The sequence below is a fragment of the Hippocampus bargibanti genome, linkage group LG12 (assembly GCF_051943395.1).
Source record: "Hippocampus bargibanti isolate YZ-2025 linkage group LG12, ASM5194339v1, whole genome shotgun sequence".
In the NCBI taxonomy this organism is placed as follows: Eukaryota; Metazoa; Chordata; class Actinopteri; order Syngnathiformes; family Syngnathidae; genus Hippocampus; species Hippocampus bargibanti.
This window is the reverse complement of record NC_142745.1, coordinates 12,957,501-12,980,140: the sequence shown is the minus strand read 5'-3', so window position 1 is coordinate 12,980,140 and position 22,640 is coordinate 12,957,501. Positions and strand designations below refer to the sequence as shown.

Sequence of the window (22,640 nt, the reverse complement as noted above, 5' to 3'; positions counted from 1 at the left end):
TTATGAATATGATTCAAATAGTTCTGAAGAGGAAAGCATACATGTTTGCAATCGATTAAAGAAGTGCTTCCGTCTCATTTTGAGGCGTCTGGACTCCAATGTAGCATCCCAGAAAATGCACAAGATGGCGCCCAAGCTCCATTGGAAAAGAGCTGATTTGTCTGCTGGGAATTTGTGTCAACTCGTATCAAATAGTAGTCTTGGTGCAACACACAATGATTCACCATCGTGTTATCTATGTTTTTTCCTTCTAATTTCGCCATCAACACAGATCAATACGAAGTTTTCAGACCAAACAACATACCCAAAAATAACACATTTTTTGCACTTCGTCTGGCAGTGAATGAATTAAATAAACGCCTCATCTTCCCGCCATCATAAATTGAAAATGTGGAAGTAATATAAAGAGGTCTTTACAGTCATATGGAGGGCATTGTGTTAAAAATACATGTGGTAAAACTACAGTAAACAAGACTAACTTATGCAGTAAAGTATAATGGTAATTTCTTGCAGTCCATTTTTTCTTTTTTTGTGTGCACGTATTTCGTCAAATAAAATTCAAATGACATGTCAAAATCTCATTTCATAATGCATCATTTCAAACTTCATTAACAGAAAGTAACTGTGAATATTGAAATGCATTAAATGTCAGCCCAGTAGTGAAATTGGATTCTTTTGCAAAAAGTCTGAGCAGGATTGGGCTGTGTATCAAACCTGCTGGCAGACCAAACAGCGCGACCGAAAATGTCCTTTCTCTTCCAACTCGTCTCTCATCTCCCGTCGCAGAGGCTATTTTTAGTGCCTGGCATCCGCCAACCCTGCCAGCCCCGACCGCACACGCCAGGTATCTCAATCTTCCCTCCTCCGAATGCATCCTCCTTTCATGTCTCGCCGACCTCGAGCCGCCATTGTGACCCGGCGAATGAACCCAATGTACGCCTTGAGTGATCCGTTCTAATCCCAGGGTTGGCGTCCCCTTTCCCTCCTCGCAAGCTCCTCCGTGAGCTCTCCAACGAAGCTTGGAAGATTTGTCTCGTCTTTGGAGACAGGTTGTCTGCCATTGTCTTCGATGGACCGCCATCCACAGGGCTTTCCTCCCCACGTTTTGTGTCGCTGGGAGTTTAGATCATCCCGTGTTCATTTTGTGGAGCTGGTTAGGCAACTTTTTTGATGGCTGATTCAGATTAGCAGTGGAGGCAAGCCAGAGGCTGGTTCCCGTTTGGAGTGTAGACGAATTTGGCAGAACAAAGTCTGCCCCTCTGTGGCCTGGTACTTGGGTGGTTTCCACAGCGACTTCACAGTGCAGAGTTACCGGCTTTAATTCCAGCTCTGTGTGAGTTTGCATGTTCTGAAGTCTACCCAGGCCGTGACCATGTAGTGCCAAGACCTCTCGGTCACGGCAATGGCCTTGAAGTCCTTTATTACATAATGTATTCAGAAAACACAAATGTTAGTTTTTACTGACTGTTGTACCATTTTGAATGCTGAAGGAGAGAAATATGGGTCAAGTAAAAAGCCGACGATGTGTAAAAATGTGTCCAATCCAGCGCTAGGGTTTGGCATTGTCGCTGAAATTCCAAGACGCACAGAATATTGAGTTTTGGGACTACATAAACAGTCAATTAAGTGTAATAAATCTTAGACTTGTATCAGAAAAAAATAGTTATTTCCTAAATTATACAGGTTTGGAGGTATAAGAGCTTGAAACGGGGGCGGCTGTCCTAAATACAATTCAAAACATGGTTGCGTGGTCTTGACATGACCATATTTCTGTCTGGGAGACGTATGTAAACAGTCACTTGAAAGTGGCTTTGGATTATCACTTAGCATGGTCTGAAACTGTAAAATATTACTGTATGTAAGTGAGCCTCGGGATTATGTTGAAACATTTTCACATATCGGCAACCAAGAAATTTAATTTCACACTTGATATCAATTTTCCATACTCTGTATCAAAAAACGCTCACTCTTCATTTTCCATCAAGTCACTCTGTCACATGACATGTGTGTCCCCCATCACTGTTTCAACATGTTAATGGCATGGAATTGCCACTACTTCTGACATCCTTTTCTGGGAGGGATCCTCAGCAGCAACCTCTCGGTCATTGCACATCACACTACTCCTCCTGTGTTCTGTGATGCTGATTATATTCTTGCATGGATGACAGAATATAACCATGACCCTTTCTCTCTCCTTGCGGGGCGGATATAGGCGCTGCTATATCTCCTCTCATCACCCTGTCTTTTTCACTCTTTCTTTCCTGCACAGGAGAATGCCATTTCATACTACGATTCCAAAGCGGATTCAGACTATGTGAGTACGCAATGAACTGCTTCAACCCACCCCCATTCCTCTCGTCCCCAAAATCTGCCTGCCTGCCTGCCTGCCAAAACCTTCCGACCAAACCGAACCCTTTCCCAAGCCTCCCTGCGTCTTGCAGCCCAACATCCGTGTCAATCGGGCTGTTTCTGTATGTCGGTGCGGTGACGGTGCTTTATCATCAACCACTGTGGAACAACGACACCCAGCCCGAGGCGCATGTAACCCACACTATCGTCGAACGGGCCTTATTCTAAGTGGGTGGCAGCTCATCCTAATACTTTCAATCAGGAATCTGTTTTACACCATCACTAAAATACAATAAATATTGATTTATATCGGGCTTTGGTCACTATCACTTCTGTCTTCTTTTCATTGAAGTTCTAGAGGTTTGGTGCCATCTAGGTTTTGATTTCCTCCAGACAGGATACAAATCCAAATTACACTGAAAAGTAAAGTTCTGTACATTAGCAGCTCTTGTCATGTGACGATGATGAATCTGCACTGTCAACACAATGCCGGTTGTTTAAATGAGCCATTTCTGGCCCGGCATCCTTAGATGTTACGATAACGTGACAATGACAAATCCTTTACTGAGCCATGAGGAGACTATGGGCTGCAATAAAACGGGCCGCTGCAGCAAAGTGGAAACTGTGAAGTTGATTTATTTTACTTGGAGCTGTATATCTTCAATTGTTACATCTCCATGGATAGTTATCAACACGTGGCTGTTGTGTGGGCAGCCCCAAATGTCCCAAGTGCAAGTTTGAAGGCCAAAATGGGGAGGCAGAGATGAACAGAAGGGACCAAAGGGGGGAGGTGAAGGAGTAATAAATCACGCCGCAATATTCTCTTTGCACACGCCACCCCTTTGATTAATGACACGACACTTTGGGGCCTGTCAGAGCCTCTAATTGGTGAGCATCAGTCATCATTAACGCGCCGCACGTTCGGGGCAAGACATCCGTGACCCCAACTTAAGTGACCCGGCGTTCACATAAAGCTTGTGAGGGATGAAATCAGTCGGAAGTTTTGAAAATTGGAGTGACCCCACCGCCAGCCCAACCAATTAAATACCCGCAATTGGGGTGATATCGGAGGAAAGATTCCGATGCCTGACAGGTTAGTGTCTGTTCTGTTTTTTTTTTACTCCTTCTCTGTTTGTCATTTTTCTTATTATTAAAAGCGAAGAGAGAAAAATGAAGAAATTGGGTAATGATTCGCACCAAACAGGTGGTGGGTGGTTGAAGAAAAGGAACCAATCAGTCTTTGCTGCCTGCATTTTTTCACTTGCTAATTAGAAACTGCCTTAGTTGATTGTGATTGGGGCTCTTCTGAAGAAAGAATGGAAAAAGTGTGGGTGTGGGAATGTGGGTAGGGATACCTAGCAAACATATTGCCAATTATTCTCACTGAGATCACATTTCATTCATGATCAAAGTTAACTTTTCACTTTTTGGTTTTGATTAATAATTGCAATAATATATAATATCGCAAGAATGACATTCCAATCGCATATGCGACTGGTGAAAATATTAAATTAACTAATTCACTGCCGGACAACGTGCACAAATGTGTCCACTCCACTGCCAGGGTTTTTGTCATTGTCACTCAAATTCTAGGATCCACAGAATATTGAGTTTTAGAACTACATCAACATTCAATGCAGCGTAAGAAACCTTAGATTGCCCTCTTTCATCAGAAAAAAAAGTATTAATTCCTAAGTTTTATGGATTTGGAGTTATATGAGCTTGTAATGAGGGTGGCTGCCCAAAATGCAATGTAATACATAGATATTGGTTCATACTGTACTTTAACAACAGCTGAAGCTGGAACAAAGCGCTAACCTGGGAAAAAAAGGGAAATTCTACCCCCTCGTGGAAGGGAAAAAGCATTGCCAGAGGTCTGGCCAATGCTTTATCAGCACCCCAACATGAAAAACCAAAACTGTGCATTGGAAAAAAAATATTGCTTGCGTTTTAAAACTCCATAAACATTCAATGCAGTGTAAAAAAACCTAAATTATCCTCTTTAATCAGAAAAGGTGTTAATTCCTAAATTATATGGGTTTGGAGTTATATCAGCTTGAAAGGAGGGTGGCTGTCCAAAATACAATGCAATGCATCCATATTGGTTTACATAGAGTTTTGACAACAGCTGAAACTGGAACAAAGCACATACATGGAAAAGGGGAAATGCTGCCCCCTCATGGAAGGGAAAAAAACATTGGTCGAGGACAGCACTTTATCAGCACCCAAGCATGAAAAAAAACAAAACTAAAACCCGAACAAATTCGGGAATGGCGCTCTATGTCGTATTTTCAATTCCCGAATAAATTTGGGAATGGCAGTGATTGAGTTAAAGTTAACGGGGGACACCCTGAACCAGTAGCCAGCCTTTTTTTATTTTGTCTTTCCCTTGTGTGACCGTCAAAGAGAAGTTGTGCAAGTTGCTCTGGCTTGTAATTGTCGGTCTTCCATGGGAACTTTGAGCTATTTCTTTGGGTGACTTTATTCGGGAACGTCCCCCTGGCTCATCCCAACAACATCTTGTAATTGCATTTTAATTGACAATTAAAACCGACCCATCAATCATTGCCCCGTTGTGGACACGCGCTTCTTTTTGATTTAATGAAGCCCCCTTCCCCCCAAAAATAACAACAGGTTTCAGCATGTCAGATCCAATCAACTCACGCTGCTTTATTAAAACATAAAAAAACTACAATTTATGCACCCAACTTAATTTGTGTTTTTTTCCCCCCTTCTTGTCAGAAAGCAGGAGGAACAATGCGATTTGTTTCTTCTTCAATGTGTATTTGGGCTAAACAATTGAAGGCTAATGGAGGATGACTAATAATGAATGAAATGAAGCTAATGGCGACTTTCTTTTGGGAGAGTATCAAACTGCCACAAGCAAAAGCAAAAAAACAAAGACTTATCATTTGCCGTTTTTTAGTTAACAGACCCGCTTGTAAATCGACCTCCAACATCTTTGTTTTATGGAGTTTGATTTGTAAATTTCTCCTGCTGCACTATTTTCTGTTTTCTCAGCATACTTCTTCTAAGTGGCAGCCCGATAAGAGTGACGAGCATGCTAATTCCAATCAATTTAAAGGACAACCGATGCCTCTGCACAAGTTGTGTCCATAATTTGTAAAACCACTTCGAATGACTTCTACTGAGCGTATTTTACAAAGATTCCTTGGCATATAGCTATATTTTACGTTTTAAGATTTGCGCTGAATATTCAGGAGGTCTTGTTTTTGAGTTGGTGACGATTTCTGACGTGACATCATGCCCCTGACCAAGAAAGCGACATACAATGCATTTTGGGTACTTTATTTGGTCTGAAAACTTTGTGTTGATCAGTGTTGATAGCGAAATTGGAAGGAAAACACATAAATAACGCAATGGTGAATCGTTGGATGTTGCACCAAGACTTGACACAAATCCCAGCAGACAAATCAGTCCATTTCCAACGGAGCTTGGGCGCCATCGCGTGCATTTTCTGGGACGCTCCATCGGAGTCCTAACGGCTCGATTTTAAAATACGGAAGGATTTTCGATGAAAAGGTTTCTTCAGCCGTCATCTGTACTTCTTTGAAGGTGTCAGACGTTTCGCTTCTTATCCAATAAACTTCATCAGCAAACTAAAGTCTTACTGGTAGTTTAGGCCCTATATATATATATATCCCTACTGTCCAGTTTGGCGGTGCCGGACTCTGCTATGATAGGTCCCTGCTCTCAGGTTGGGGGGAGCAGAGGACTACTCCCTGCAGCTCCACTGATTGTTCCTATTGTTATAACTAACGACTGGCCTGATTGCCCCACTTCCACCGGTATCACCTCATCAGTATTACCAATCCTATGTTGCCTAAGCAGGCTATTGTATGAATGATCAAAAGTGAACCTCACCCCACCAAACCGGTTTAATGAAGGATTTAGTTGTTTCATGAAAATTGCTTCTTTTACTCCCCTTTCAAACCATCTATGTTCTTTTGCTAAGATTTTAACCTCATTGTCGTCAAATGAGTGGTTGCTAGCTTTTAGGTGCATATGCACTGCCGATTGAGGCCCACTAGTATTATCCCTGCGATGTTGATAGTCTTTTTTTTAGAATTTGTGGAGTCTCCACAATGTTCTGCTGTAATTTTCATTCTTACAGTGTATTGAATAAACTACATTACTTTCTTTTTCATTTGGAAGCCTATCTTTTGGATGCACTAATTTTTGCCTTAAAGTGTTTATCGGTTTGAAATAATTAGGAATTTTGTGTTGCCAATGGACTATTGGTGGTTTTTCAGAAACTCCTGCAATGTAAGGTACTGCTACTCCTCTCCTTTTTGTATCTTCAGAATTTTTGGTTTCATTCCCTATTCTTTCTTTCTAACATTTGTTAAATGACCACTGAGGGTACCCACAGTTTGTGAGTGCTCTCCTGATATGTTTTGACTCCTTTTCTCTACCTTCAACACTTGGTATTAGTTTAGCCCTATGCTGGAGGGTTCTGATAACTCCTAGTTTGTGTTGTAAAGGGTGGTTAGAATCAAAAAGTAAGTATTGGTCAGTGTGTGTAGCCTTCCTAAAGACTTCTGTTTTTAGCGCTCTGTCCTCTTTTATAATTACTTTACAATCCAAAAAGGCTAGTTGGTTCTCTTTAATGCCCTCACGAGTAAATTTAATGTTGATGATACCGAGTTGAGGTGATCTGTGAAGGATTGAATTTCTTGTTTTTTAATTATGACAAAAGTATCGTCCACATATCTACACAGACGTACGGAAGGACTTCTGTAATAGATTGTAAACATTTATGCTTTCCTCTTCAGAACTATTTGAATCATATTCATAACTGGATGAGTCACAAGAAAGCATGTTCTCCGAATCTGAAGCCATTGTTTTGATTTTTGAGCAAGGCAAGACCTCCTGGCGTGCTGTCACGAACAAGGGGGCGGGACCTTCTGAAACTCGCCATCTCCGATGTCATTTTGAAGTCGTTTTAGGACACTTTCAGTCATTTTTATTGGTGTTTTGCATTTGACTAAAAATATCAGCCTGCGTGTTTTGGTTTTTTTCATAGGCTATAAAACGTTTTGCTGATGTAAGTTAGAAAAAAATGGTCTCGGTCGTCCTTTAAGTATCAACTGTTGTACAATCCTGCTGGTTATATTTGTTGGTTAACAAGAAAGTTAATTAAATGGTATAGAATGAGTGTTTTTGATTGGGCAAGTCGACAGTGGCTGTACAAATACATTTCAGCCAAACCCCGGCTTTGAGATTTCACAAAATAATACCGTTGTTTTAATGCAGCAGCACGGTGGTCAAATACTTGGATTGGATTGGATTGGATTAACATTTATGAGTCTCACATTTGAGAAATTTACATTTCACAGCAGCAAAGTGATGAAAGGAAGAGGAAAGGGAAGAAAGAAGTAGAAAAACAAAATAGAGGAGCTTGAAGTCAAAAGAACAACAACAAAAATAACAAAATAATATGACAAAGACACAGTAAAAGTGACCTTGAGAATTTTGAAAGGCGCCACCGAGAAACCCGATGCCTCGATATCGGCACGATATTGACAGCCGGTATTGGGTCTTGCCTGTCCCTTATTTCAAGCGAGCTAGCTATTTGCTGTCTATTTGCTATTTATTAGCTGGCTTGCTAGCTATCTAGCTGGCTGGTTAGCTATCTAGTAGTAAGTGCCTCAACCCCTCCCCAACCTCTTCCAAAGTTTGGGAAGTGTTTGTTCAATTTAGCATCTTGTAGTTATCTGTTAGCCCTATAGCTATCTGGCTAGCTAGCAATCTCAATAGCTATCTATTAGGTGTCTATTAACGATTTATTATATACAGTATATACCTAGCTAGCTATCTCGATACAAATCTATTAGCTAGCAAGCTTTCTTTCTATTTGATTTGTTTCCGGGCTGAGTGAACGCTGGCGCGTGTGGCTGCCACTGCTCACCCACAGAAAGAACATATCCTGTGACCTTGATAGTTTTGAAAGGCACTTATAAATGAAATGCATTATTATTATTTGTTGCATGAAGCAGTTCGAGATGAAAAAGGAGAGGATCAAAGTGTCCTTTTCACCAGTGGATCAGGGACGCCATGGTGGAATGTGCACGTCTGCTACAAGCTAAATGTTGAAAGCAAACAGGAACCTTTAGCATCCTTTGGCGACAAGAGATTGTCTCACATCTCCTGTCCCACGTAAATCCGTTTCATTTCCAAGCTGCGACTGGTCCAGCCACAGACTTGTCCCACAGCACCGACCGACCTTTCTGCACAATAAAGTGGGGCTGTATATCAGAATATAAGAAAATACTGCCCATTCCAGGCGCAAAATAGCATTCTGCTTGGTTTGGATGCTGATTTTTTGTAATTTTGTGTTTGTGCAGACGGAGGATGGAGAAGAAGAAAATCCCCTGGAAAGCTCATCCTCTCTGGAGCTGGAGTTCGTGGACGATCCGAATTTCAAAAACAAGGTCAACTACTCATCCAGCGCCGTGCAGATTCCAACCGACATCTACAAAGGCTGTAAGCATCCAAGCACTTGTTATTATTAGTGCTCCGCTCGTCGCTTTGATGGAGCTGGTCTGACTTTTAACTCCGTTCATTAATATGAAATTCCTCTGCTGTGTCATGGTGAAGAGCTATGCTAATCATAATGTTGACTTCCTTGCTTGCGAATTAACCCGCCGGGGTTAAAAATGATAAACACGCTGCGTGACTTCTGACATACTGTTTTATTTTATGAAGCCACGTGTAGACGGTTAGTCTATGTCAAGGGTGTCAAACTCCTTTTTTTTTGCTGCGGGACACATTGTAGTTATGGTTTCGTTCATTAGGAATTTTGGGAAGCCATTAGAATGTTTAATCCCCTCCTCATATTACATATAGAGCGTACGCCAAATGAATGAATTACTAGTTTTCATATCTGAAGTCAAGAATAATGACTGATATTGTGGTTTAAATAAAAAAATATGACATTTTGATGAGGCTTTTAGCAATCATCATGGAATTTCAACAGTTTGATTTGCTTTCGCGGGCCGAAAAAAATGATGTGGCGGGCCGGATTTGGCCCCCGGGCCTTGACTTTGACATCTGCGCATTAAAATGTTTAATCCTCTCCACATATTACAAGTAAAAAATAATGACTGTTATTGTTTTGTCAGCAAAAGTTCGCTAGCCGACAAATTGGGTGCAGTCATTTCAAAGAAATTTTTCTTTTTGTATTCAAAATGTCGAGCTGGCTATCTATCTATCTATCTATCTATTTGCTGTCTATTAGCTATCTAACTAAGTAGCTGGCTATCTATCTAGCTGGCTATCTATTCGCCAGCTATCTAGAAAGCTATCTTGCTAGCGATCTATTAGCTGGCTATTAGCTAGCTAGCTAGCTTTCTATCATTTGAGTTATTCCTGGTTGAGTGAACGCTGGCGCGTGTGGCTGCCGCTGCTCACCCAAAGAAAAAAAAATATCCTATGACTGTAAAGTTACCTTGAGAGTATTTAAAGGCGAATTAATGTAATGAAATGTATTATTATTATTATTATTATTATTATTATTATTATTATTATTATTATTATTATTATTATTATTGTTTACATGGGACAATTTGACATTTTGATTCGGACTTTAGCAAGCATCATGGAATTGCACCAGTGTGATTTGTCTTAGCTGGCCAAATAAAATGATTTGGCAACCGGGCCTTGATTTTGAGACCCGTGTTCTATGGGCTCTCCCAATTACCTTTTCGAATTCAACAAACAAAACAAAAAAAAATGATCATTCTGGACTACTTTCTACTTAATTACAGTCACATTCAAACGACATGGCACATCAAGTAAAAACAACCAGCCCCTAATTACAAATTACTCCCGACAGCCCAATTAGTTACAGAAAAGAAAAGGGGGGTTATTTCAGTGTACTGGCGCCCGTAAACTAAGCATGAAAATGGCCGTAAATTAATTTCTCTCGTGTTGCCTGTATTGTTATATGCTATCTCTGTATCTGTGTTGTTTTTTTGCAAGTAGAAGTTGTTTCAAAGATCGGAATGTTTTTTCTTTACATTAATGTCCCATTCATTAGCATGTCTGGAGTGTTTTGTAGAGTAATGTGTTAGCATTAAGATCAATGGATTAGATTAGATTAGATTAGCCTTTATTGTCTCACAGTGGTGAAATTTACATTTCACATCAGCAAAATTGAATTGGATTGGATTAGCCTTTATTAGTCTTGCAGGGGAGAAATGTACATTTCACAGCAGCAAAGTGATGAAAGGAAGATAAAAGGAAAGGAAGAGGTAGAAAAACAAAATACAGGAGCTGCTGTAAAGGCAGACACTCTCGGTGCCATCTTGAAGTCAAAAACAAACAAAAAAAGCTAACAAATAATATGTCACAACACAAAAGACACAGACAAACTTCAATCTTAAGCACTTTTTGCACCCTCTTTGTCGCAAGGGGTTCTAGATGAAAGAGGAGAGGATCAAAGCGTCCTTTTCACCAATAAATCAGGGACGTCATGGTGAAATGTGCACGTCTGCTACAAGCTAAGTTTTGAAAAGCAAACACGAAGCTCTACCATCCAATGACGAAAAGAGATTGTCTCATATCTCCTGCCCCACGTAAATCCGCTTCAATTCCAAACTGCGACCGTTCCACAGAGTCCCCCCAAATTGTATTTGTGTTCTAATCAATACATTAACACTTGTTAACTCGCTGAGCAAAATGCCTACGTTGTTTAATTAATGCTGCCTCCTCACTCCTCAGTGAATGGAGCACGTTAGCTTAGCTTTAGCCAACCACCCTTTCTGCGTATGAACATGATTGTACGTGACGTGCTCTCGCTCACACCTGTTCTCCCTCCATGTCACATTAATGCCTTTAATGTAGCTGTCAAATGGACAAAAGGCAACACTTCCACCTGTCTGTTATCAACTTTAAACCTTTTTTTTTATCACAAAGGACAAAAAAAGACAAAGAACATACAGACTGACAGTCATTTTCATCCTGTCGGTTTTTTGCCTTTGTCTGGGTCGTTGCCATTTTTGTGAAACAGGAACATATGGCACCTGTCTGTAACAATGCCCCCACCCGAGCTGTGTCTCCAGACACATCTTGTCAGAATGAGACAGTCACCGAGCAGGCGGTGATTGGTGGAGGAGGACTTGTGTCAGAGGCCACGTCTAACTCACAATAGAGCAATCAGGCCTGCACATTGTTCCTGGAGCCATTTTGTGGCAGCTCTGCGCCTCCGCCAACAGAAGATATGAGTTGAAGAATAAAGCCCCTTTTTGATTGAGCCTGCTGGTGACTTCAGGACTACTGTCGAGTGGTGCAGAGCATGGAATTGCTGCTTTGCTTCTTCAGCCAAGCAAAATATGTTTACGATGAATGTCGTTTGCTACGCTCCCATCGGGACCCTCTGCTGTGCTGCGATTGTTAATTGGAAGAGTCGGGTTTGGGCCACGTCTATAATGTAAAAGTTGTGCTTGGGTTTAGGTGTTTTCAGGATTGTAATCGTCATGGGGATAAAAAAAAAAATAGGCTTTACAAAAAGTCCCAGATTTCAGCAAAACAACACAAGGTTTAAACAGGTTAATAATAATACATTACATTTTAAGTGCCTTTCAAAGCTCTCAAGGACACTTTACAGTCACAGACAAGTATAGGTACTATAACGAATAAAATATAATCACAAATGCAATGCAATAAATACAATACAATTATAAATAGAAACAAGAGAGAGAGCTACACAGAAAATGCAATTTTAAATCGGTGGGTTTTGAGATAGGACTTGAAGGTGGGAAGAGATTCAATGTTACGAATGTTGGGAGGAAGTGAGTTCCAGAGTTTGGGGGCAGAGCAGCTGAAGGCTCTGCCACCCATCGTGCTGAGATGGGCAGGGGGTGGGGGGCACACAGAGGCAGAGGGAGGAAGAGGATCTGAGGGAACGAGAGGGAATAGAAATTTGAAGAAGGTCAGGTAGGTATGGGGGGGAGCAAGGTTATGGGTAGCTTTAAATGTTGATTCTATATTTGACCGGGAGCCAGTGCAGCTCTTGGAGGACGGGTGTGATGTGGTGAAAGGATGAGGTTCTGGTGATGATCCAAGTTGACGAATTCTGGACGAGTTGAAGTTTGTGGAGAAATTTCTGAGGGACACCAAAGAGAAGTGAATTGCAATCGTCAATCCGGGAGGTGACAAGACTATGAACGACGATAGCAGTGGTGTGAGGAGTGAGAGACGGGCGAAGACTATTGATATTGTGTAGGTGGAAGTACGCAGACCGGGTTAAGTTATTTATATGGGAGTGGAAAGATAGTGTACTGTCAAGAATGACTTAGGTTACTCATTCAATTAACGGTTCCACTGTTTAAAACAATTTTGGGATTTGTTGATACGCGCTGAACTTGTTAAGATGCGACGCAAAAAAAGGCAAACTGTAATTTGCCGTATTCTGTACGATTTTCGCACATTTTTAGATGTTTACGGCATACAAGAAGGTTTGTAGAGAAAATTGTTAAATATAATGTTGAGATATGTTCAATTCCGTTTTTGTCATTAAATATTAGCAGCAATGTTAATTATAATAAATATCGCTACTCGTAAAAAGCGACCACAAATAAAACAAGTCATGTGAAAACTCTCACAAAGAAACAAATGTTCAGAGAAGACAAGTTCCGGTCAAGTGGAATTTTATTTTTAAATCAGGTAAATGAAACATTTTACTGTGGGGTTTTTTTTCTTTGCCATAATATCATTCATATTTTTTATGCTGCCCCCTTGTGGAACGGGAAAAATATTGCCAGAGGTTTAGTCAGCACTTTATCGACACCTGAGCAAGGAAAACCAAAAACTGAACACATTCGGAAATGGCTCTCTATGTCATATTTTCAAATTCCCGAATAAATGTGTGGATGGAGATGAATGAGTTAATAGACACAATGGGGACATTTTCTACTAAAGATAACTGAAGTACTGGAAAGCCAATAAAATGAACCTCATTCACTTTAGTAGCATTGTTTGAAAAATTAGCTATCGCACTTTTTGTTCCATTTAGCTGTTAAAAGAAATAAAACATTTTAAAAATTAAATACATTTTATAAAGATAAGATAATATTGTGATACCTCGGCTTACAAACTCTTCAACTCGCGAACGTTTTGCCGCACGAACTTTAAATTCCCGAGCATATAGTCTTGGGTGACAAACTGATTTTCGAACGAACCAAACCACACAGAGTGCCACGGTGGCACTCTTTAAGTGCAGGTGTGGTTTGTTATCGAGTGGAGTACTTTTGTTCTTATGGGACCAAAAAAGACCCCACCACAGGCTAGTGTTAAGCCAAAGAGGACACAAGAACATTATGGTCGAGCAGAAGAAGGAGATCATCGAAAAACACAAACGAGGTGTGCGTTTGTGTGACTTTACGTCCCAGTACCAATATGCTGAGTCGACCATTGCTACGTGTGGCTAAGGGTGTTTCTGTGTTGTCTAAGCAACGGTCTCAGGCAATAGAAGAGGTTGAAAAACTTCTGTTGGTTTGGATTAACGAAAAACAGCGAGCAGTGGACCGTGTGAGTAAGGGTATTATCGCCGAGAAAGCATGGCAACTTCACTCGAATATCATCAAGAGGCAACTACATCAACGATGCTACAGCTGCGTGTTTGCTTTCAACATTTAGCTTGTAGTCGACGTGCACATTCCACCATGATGTCCCTGATCCACTGGTGGAAAGACTGCTTTAACACTGCTCCTCTTTCATCTAGAACCGCTTCATGTCATCACAAAGAGGGTACAGCAAGTACTGAAGAATGAATGTCTCTCTGTCTTTGTTTTGTCATATTGTCTCTATGCTGTCATATTATTTGTTATTTAGGTTTTTTTTTTTTGTTCTTTTGACTTCAAGACGGCGCCGCGAGACTGGCTGCCTTTCCAGCAGCTCATGTATTTTGTTTTTCTACTTACATTCCTTTCATCACTTTGCTGCTGTGAAATGGAAATTTCTCCACTGTGAGACTAATAAAGGCATATCCAATCCAATCCAATCCAATCACAAAGGTAAATAAAGCGATTATTATACAGTACAGTTTATTTCTTTAATTACAATACAATAGCACATTTATTATGCATAAAATAAGGTATATTTTGTGTAGTTTTAAGGCGTATTTAGTAGAAAATTGTTTTACACGGACCTGGGAACGGATTATTCTCATTTTTAATTGTTTCTTATGGGAAATAAATGTTCGGCAGACGAACTTTTCGCAATACACACACTTTCTGGGAACCAATAAGTTCGTAAGATGAGGTATCACTGTAATATAAATCACGGGTTGCGGGCCAATCGATGAGAGTGGCAATGGCCACAGAGAACGAGCAAGGGAGGGAGGTAGCGATTGAGAAAAAGATAGAAGGAAGTGAAGTGAGAGAGTGAGAGACTGAAAACGATGAGACACTTCAATAATAGAAACCATTTAGAGCAAGAGAATCCCCCCCTCTTCATTGTGATCCTTCCAGAAGCTAAATGAGGCGGCGTACGCGTTCTGGTTTGATTTGTCTGCCAGGTCCCGTGTCCATTTATTGAGACGGAGAGTGTTCCCTGAATGCAGTAATGAACCATTTTATGATTCATTATCCCGCCGCTCATTCCCGCCGCCGCACCTGCAAACTTTCTAATTAGCTCGGGTCAAACATTCATAAATTCCTTCTCGTCGTGTTTACTTACGACGGAGTGGACGCGGCGACGATAGATAATGCGAATGCAAGAAACGGGCTTTTATTTTCCCCCGTGTGATTGTTAACACACGGCCAGACGACAGACAAGTGCTCTCATATCATCTTGGAAATAATCATTGTGTAAATGAAGAACAATTGCTCTGCTTCCTTGTGATTCTTCTGCTTGTTTTTACTGCCATTACAGCCGAAACTCAATTGGGCGCTTGAGCTATTTCCTTATTTCTCTGCCCAAACACTAATTAGACCCAAAATATTCAGTGTTTCCATAAGAAAAGGCATCGCCATTAGTGTTTAATTGAATAGCTCTGACCTGCCTCACAATAAAGCTAACAGTTTCGAAATACAATTTACCCGTGGTAGTGCGTCAAGGCCTGCAAAGCCTTCTCTGCTGGCCTAAAAATATCTGAATCACGGACTTATGTGAATTATATTTTGTCCATTAATTCTTGTTAAATAATTCTAAATTGTCTTTCAGCTTCCTTTCGTTACTATTCCCCTGTTGCGCTGCTTCCAGACGTGTGTTTTCGTATTTAAGCATTTAACCAATCACATTTGAGCCATCATTTGTTATCAGGGTCTGAAATCTACCTGGGCGCCTTCACAATCAGTTCTGCAGGCCCTGTCGCATCAAATGTGTCGATCAAACTGTTGCTCTAACCAATCAAATTTCAAGTTGGTAACCCAAAAGGGCTACCAACGCCTTCTTGAAGGCGTAGGTCAACGTCATAGTCTTCACATCCTATGATTGGCTAGTCACCAGCCAATCATAGTGTGCGAAAACTGCTCTGATCACAAACCGTTGGTTAGAAGCGCGTACTGGCCAGAGCTAGCACAAGAAAAAAAATGGACATCATTAAGAAAGTCAGTTATTTCCTGGCTAATGGTACTCTTTAGTGGACTTGTAGTAAAACCACAACACACTTTTATTAGTCTGGACTGATTCAGACATAGCACTAATGAAGGCCTAGTGATGAAATCCATGGCCTGCCTCTGCAATTAACATCATTTAAAATATAAATAACAATTAAATACAGTATACCAATCTAAATGTTTTACTTTTCATACACAGTACATTTTGAAGAACAGTTAAGTAAGTATTTCACTTTTAAGCATAAACAACCTTCACCCGATTGTCCACGAGTGCACGCTGACTTTTGGTGAGAGATGTCAAATGCATCGTGAACCGGTCACCCTTCAATCATTACTCAAATGACATAGCTGAACATTTTTTTGTCCACATTCAATAGCGGCTGATGACCATCTTCAAAAATAGCGAAAAGGTCAACTCTTATTGCAAAGCACATTCCGTAAAATTGTGTCATTCTCAGTTTTGCCCTCCTTTTTTTGTTCGACAGGATTTACTGTGTGTGTCTGTGTGCATTTGTCTGTATCTGTTCTTGTGTGCGCGCAGTCGTGCTCGCGTGTGACAACATAAATGCTTTTCTATGACAATAAGCAGTTCCAGCTCTCCGCGGGGAATAAAGAAAGGCCGCGATTGGGTGCGAGAAGTCCTTTCATTAAACGTGAAGTCTAAATCCGCTGCGTGTGGCGCCCCTTCCCGGCAGCACAATACAATATGTCATGCTGTCACTTTGCCAGTGCGACATTCGACGCGGTTATCGGAAAGACACCGACAACTGCGAAATGTGCGACGAGAAAGCGAGCTTATACACATACACACACACATGAGCTATTAAGGCTTATTTCCATATGTACCGCTGTGCATCCGTTGATTTGTGCTTAGTAGTCAGTTAAGTCACAATGCAGGTGCATCTAAATACATTTGAATATTGTGGGAGAATTTCCTTTAGTTCAATTTAAGGAGTGATGTGTTTGCAGTGGTGCCTAGAGATATACGGTAAACGAGTTGATTTACAAATTTCTGCGTTAGTTTGTACGATGCTTTTGTAGTTAAATTACACACAGTGGCGAGACGTGGATTTCATTGCTAGGCCTTCAGTCGTGCTACGTCTGAATCAATCCAGACTGGAAAAAAATGTGGTGTGATTTACGACAAGTCCACTCGAGGGTACCATTAGCCAGGAAATAACTGATCGACTTTTCTTAATGACATCCATTTTTTTCTTGAAAAGTCCATCTTGAAAATGGCTTTTACAGTAAATCTGCAACCAAATCTATTTCTTCTCCTTCTTCAGTCATTGTGGGCCATTAAATCAACACTATATATATATATATATATATATATATATATATAGTAAAGTCTCGTTATATCGATATTCTCAGGAGTCAGAAATAATATCGATATAACCGGACTATCGATATATCCGATCCTGCGGCATGTAAATTTTCTCCTTGCGTTCATAGAAATAGTATCCGAATAAGCAGTACTATCGATATAACCGATATCGATATAATGAGACTTGACTATATATATATATATATATATATATATATATATATATATATATATATATATATATATATATATATATATATATATATATATATATATATGCTTATGTGGCTCGCTGCTGATAAAGTATGCTAGCTCTGGCCAGTATGCTCTTGTCATTTTAGTGGCTTGTGATCAAAGCAGTTCTCGCAAACTATGATTGGTTAGTGACTAGCCAATCATAGTTTATTGAAACTCCTTCGAGAAGGCGTTGGTACCCCTTCTGGGTTAACAACTCGGAATCTGATTGGTTAAAGCAACAGTTTGATTGACACATTTGATCCGACAGAGCCTGCAGAAATGATTGTGACGGCGTCCAGGTAGATTTCTGACCCTGGTAACATCTGACGGCTGAAATGTGATTGGTTGAATGCTTAAATACCAAAACACACATCTGGAAGCAGCACAACAGGGGAAAAGCAATGAAAGGAAGCTGAAAGACAATGTTGAATTATTTAAAAAGAATGTATGGAGAAAATATAATTACCATAAGTCCGTGATTTGGATACTTTTAGGCCAGCAGAGAAGGCTTTGCAGGCCTTGACGCGCCACCACTGATTATACGCATCAGTCAATTTAGCTTGATGTTAACTAATACATGATGGCAAACACTATTCTGGGACCAAGGAATAACTTCAGTCTGATGGAATTATAACCTTTTAAACAATGTATATAATGGACAAGACATGCAGAAAAGAAGGAAGTAACTCACAGGAATAGATATTTAGACATGTTATATAGCCATCAATAAATAAATCTTCCCTGTTATCATTGGATTGGATTTGCCTTAATTAGTCTAGTTTAGTAGAGACAACATATTCTATTCATTACATTTCAGTCAAAGCAATGCTGGATTATCTTGGGGGGAGGGGGGAAGATAGCATGTCACAAGTCGGCCATATTGTCTCTGTGGGGACCAAAGTGTGCTCCAAAACGTCAGCATTGGTTTTCTAAAAGTGACAGTGATAATGAGGAGTTTTTGTGCTGGCTGGCAATGTCTATTTGTTTGGCACGCTGCGGGTTCCTGTGGTTCTGGAGGGAAACCTCCTCCCCCTCCCAGGCCGCTCACGTTCCACTGGAGATACAATTCAAGCCCCCTTAGCATCAAACCAGATTTAAACGCGTGCGGTAGGGAAGGGGAGGGGATAGCGGCGGTTTGGCAGTGAACCTGATGGAAAGATAGAAGGATGAGGGGAAATGCGTTTAAAATGAAATAGAGGTGGGCAAAAGCAGTCTTTAGCCTTCTTTCAATCACCACCTGAGGGCGTGCCTGTTGAAGGTGCACTATCGTATCGCTGCATAGTAATTAAAACGGCAAACTTCACTCAACCGGCAGGCTCACAACTGGCAATTGGTGGGTTTACCGTATGTTTTTTTTTAAATGGTTGAAGTGGGAATGAATGAGTATTGGAGTTGATCTCCAAGGTACCATTGGTAGATCGCATGACAAGGTGATGCGACATTTTCATGAACTGACGCTATTCAAATCATTTGAGTTGTTTTGACAAAAAAACTAGACGTCAGCCTGTCAGCCATACCTTGATTGATAGACCAGACAACCAATGTTGATGTAGTAGCCTCTTGATGATATCCAAGTGAAGTTGCCGCGCTTTCTCAGCGATAATATCCTCACTGACACAGTCCCCTGCGAGCTGCTTTTCGTTAATCCAAATCAACAGAAGTTTTTCAACCTCTTCTTTAGACTGAGACCATTGCTTAGACAACACAGAAATACCCTGACCTACACGTAGCAATGGTCGACTTAGCATACTGGTACTGCGACGCTATGTTTCTCGATGATCTCGTTCTCCTGCTCGACCGTAATTTTGTTTTGTGTCCTCTTCAGCTGAACAGTAGTCTGTGGTGGGGTCTTTTTCGGTCCCATAATAGCAAAAGTACTACGCTCAATAGCAAACCACATCTGCTCTCAAAGGGGTTGTGGAAAACTACACCGCCAGCCACCGTGGCGCGGGTCGACCGTGTGGTTTGGTGTTCATCCACCGAAAACTAGTCCGCCAGCCACCGTGGTGCTGTGTGGTTTGGTTTGTCCGCCGATAACTAGTTCGTATGCCAAGATTATATATATATATATATATATATATATATATATAGGAGAGAGAGAGAGAGAGAGAGAGAGAGAGAGAGAGAGAGAGAGAGAGAGAGAGAGAGAGAGAGAGAGAGAGAGAGAGAGAGAGAGAGAGAGAGAGAGAGAGAGAGAGAGAGAGAGAGAATTTAATGTTCATCAGGTGAAAAGTTTGTGAGCTAAAGCATTTGTACGCCGAAGTATCACTGTACTTTTTTATGAAGGAATACCTGTATATGAAAGAAGGATATAGTAGAGGATGGGGGGGTCACAGGAAGTAAGGCAACAATCAGAATCAGAATCAGAATACCTTTATTCGTCCCGCAATGGGGAAATTTGCAATCCACAGCAGCAATTGAAGAGGGATGGGGTTGGGGTGGGAGTGAAAGGATAGAAAACAAGATATTCTAAGCATAACAAAATAAAAATGTCAACTGTATACTGTGCAAATGTAGATGTGCAAAAACCGTTCTATAAACAAGACTGTACATAGTGCAGAATCAAGAGATGCATTAAGATATATTGCAACAACCCATATTTACAAGTGTCCAGTTTTTTTTTTTTTTTTTTTTTTTCACATGTGATCATTGGGAATTGTGAAGCCTGACAGCAGTCGGTAGGAACGAGCGGCGGTACCTCTCCTTCTTGCAGCGCGGGTGTAATAGTCTCTGGCTAAAAGCGAGAGCGGTTGAGGAACGATCTCAAGCGGAGATGCTCCATAAATTCACGCTCTCAACGCTTTTGTGGTGCGGTACCGCAAAAGGGGGCAAAGTCAAGGGTGCTCCAAATGTCATGGGAGCGGCACGCTGATGAATTACCTTTTGAGGATATCACGCTCGGTGGGCGGGGGGTGCGCATTTCATGTGAACGATGGCGGCGCTAGGAGGCCCTGTCTGCTGCCCGTGCTAGCGTGCAATCCCCGCCGGCGGGAATTCGTCTTTTTATCAACTGTCCAGAGAAGTCGGGGTATATCATGGCTGAATAAATCAAAGAGAATTAGCTTGCCGCGCTGGCTTATCTCGGACGAGCCCGTTATTCTTCAAGCCATCTCCCGCAGGCGTGTTTTTGTGTGTAAGTGAGGACTGACAGCAAAGGTAGCTCGTATACCTGCATACAATAACCTATTTTAGCCCAAAGTCATTTTGATCTGTTGTTTTTAGACGGTAACATGACCTGACCACTGCCTGAACAGAAGAACACACAACCACATAAACACAGAATCACATTAACGCTTTTCAAATTACGCAATTAATTAAGGCAAATGTCCCCATGCATTGTGAGACGAATAAAGGTTTTCTGATTCTGATTCACTAAGGTGCATTGTAAAAATAATCATACATTTTATTTATAAGCGACTTTCAAAACTCTCAAGATCACTTTACAGTCACAGGATAAGTTTTTCTGCGGGTGACCAGCGGCAGCCACACGCGCCAGCGTTCACTCAACCTGGAAGTAACTCAAAATAATAGAAGGCTAGCTAGCTAGCTTCTGTATAGCGAATAAATAGCTAAAAGATAGCCAGATAGCCAACAGCTAGCCAGCTAAACAGCTAACAGCCAGCCAGCTAGACAGCTAATAGCTACCTAGCTAGCTAATGGATAGCTAATAAAAAGCTAATAGATAGTCAGATAACCAATCATATGATACATTTTGCTTGCATACCGAAGACAAGTTATTTTTACTGGACAGACATTGATCAAGAATTCCACGACATTAGGAATATGTTTTTGTACACCAAGGAGTGTCCCTTTTTTGTTTGGGTTAAAAGCAATCCGATATACAGGAGATCAATACCATGTATTTTTAACACCTAAAAAAATTCCAAGAATTAATCATTTTATGGACAGTGGTCACTGTTGTAGACATCTTATCATTGAATTTCATCAATCGTCAATTCCCACATCCGGACATTCTGTTATAAAGAAAATGTTAGTACCACAAATGCGATTCCTTATGAGAGAATTACTGTACACGTTATTCACATTGATATATCTGAGATAAAGACGCACCCAAACAGATACGCGTCTTATGCCGCTGTATTCATACAACATAGATTCACAGAGCACAGCGGGTCATATATCATAGTTCAACACATACAAAGTGGGGCCGGCTCACAAATCCGGAACAGTAATGGAGCAAAAGCTATTAACTAAGTCACTAAAGAAGAGTCGGGGCCATTAGAGCCGTCATAGTTTACATGTGTAGACAGCTCCGTTTTGTTGACATGAGCTCACGTGGACAAGCCGAGTATCTGACATCGGAGACGGCTTAATTTCAACCTCACGATAAACATTTCTCATGTGCTGTCGACTTTTTCGGCAGACTAAGTAAAAACAAAGCTGACAGTCAAATGTCTGTAATTATGGCAAATACGCGAGAACAACACGCAGGGAGTGCAACCGGAATGCTTTTCGCTGAACATCCTTCACAAAACGTTTGAAGTCGTCGTTGGCTCGTGTAGAGATTTTAAAGAATGCATGCATGCACTTTCTTTAACAAACATAACAAGTTCCAGTTGTCTTGCTGCCATATTTGCCACAGTTTACTCAAACCATCCCAGGAATCAAGAAATCACAGCATACTTTACAATATCTTTTCCGGACTCAATAATGTATATGATATGTCAGGGGAGCACGGAAGCTACTTTTGAAATGACCAGATCAAAATGATCTACCCGTTATATTTATTGAGAAACACAGTGATACCTCGGCTTACGAACGCTTTAGCTAACAAACGTTTTGCTTTACGAACGTTACATTTGCGAGAATATAATCTTGGTATACGAACTAGTTTTCAGGAAACACACTGAGCGCCACAATGGCTGGCAGACTAGTTTTCGGCGGAAGAACACCAAACCACACGGCCGAACAGCGCCACCGTTTTAAGGCTTATTTAATAGAAAATTATGTTTTATGGGGACCTGGGAACGGATTATTCGCATTTTTAATGGTTTCTTATGGGAAATAAATATTTGGCAGATGAACTTTTCGCCTTACGCACTTTTTGGGAAACAATTCAGTTCACTGTATTCTCTCACAAGGAATTCTATCAAACGGAAATTCCTTAATCCGAAAAAAAAAAA

The 22,640-nt window shown here is 40.8% G+C and overlaps 1 protein-coding gene across 2 annotated transcripts in view; it reads left to right on the top strand.

The window, feature by feature from the left end:
- Positions 1-22,640, top strand: part of cacna2d2a (calcium voltage-gated channel auxiliary subunit alpha2delta 2a) — a 168,277-nt gene that overhangs the window by 94,940 nt on the left and 50,697 nt on the right. For both annotated transcript variants that reach the window (XM_089009935.1, XM_089009936.1), the window contains exons 5-6: positions 2,270-2,314; positions 8,718-8,856. In XM_089009935.1, the coding sequence (XP_088866061.1) occupies positions 2,270-2,314; positions 8,718-8,856 (184 nt within the window). The remainder of the gene's footprint in view (positions 1-2,269; positions 2,315-8,717; positions 8,857-22,640) is intronic.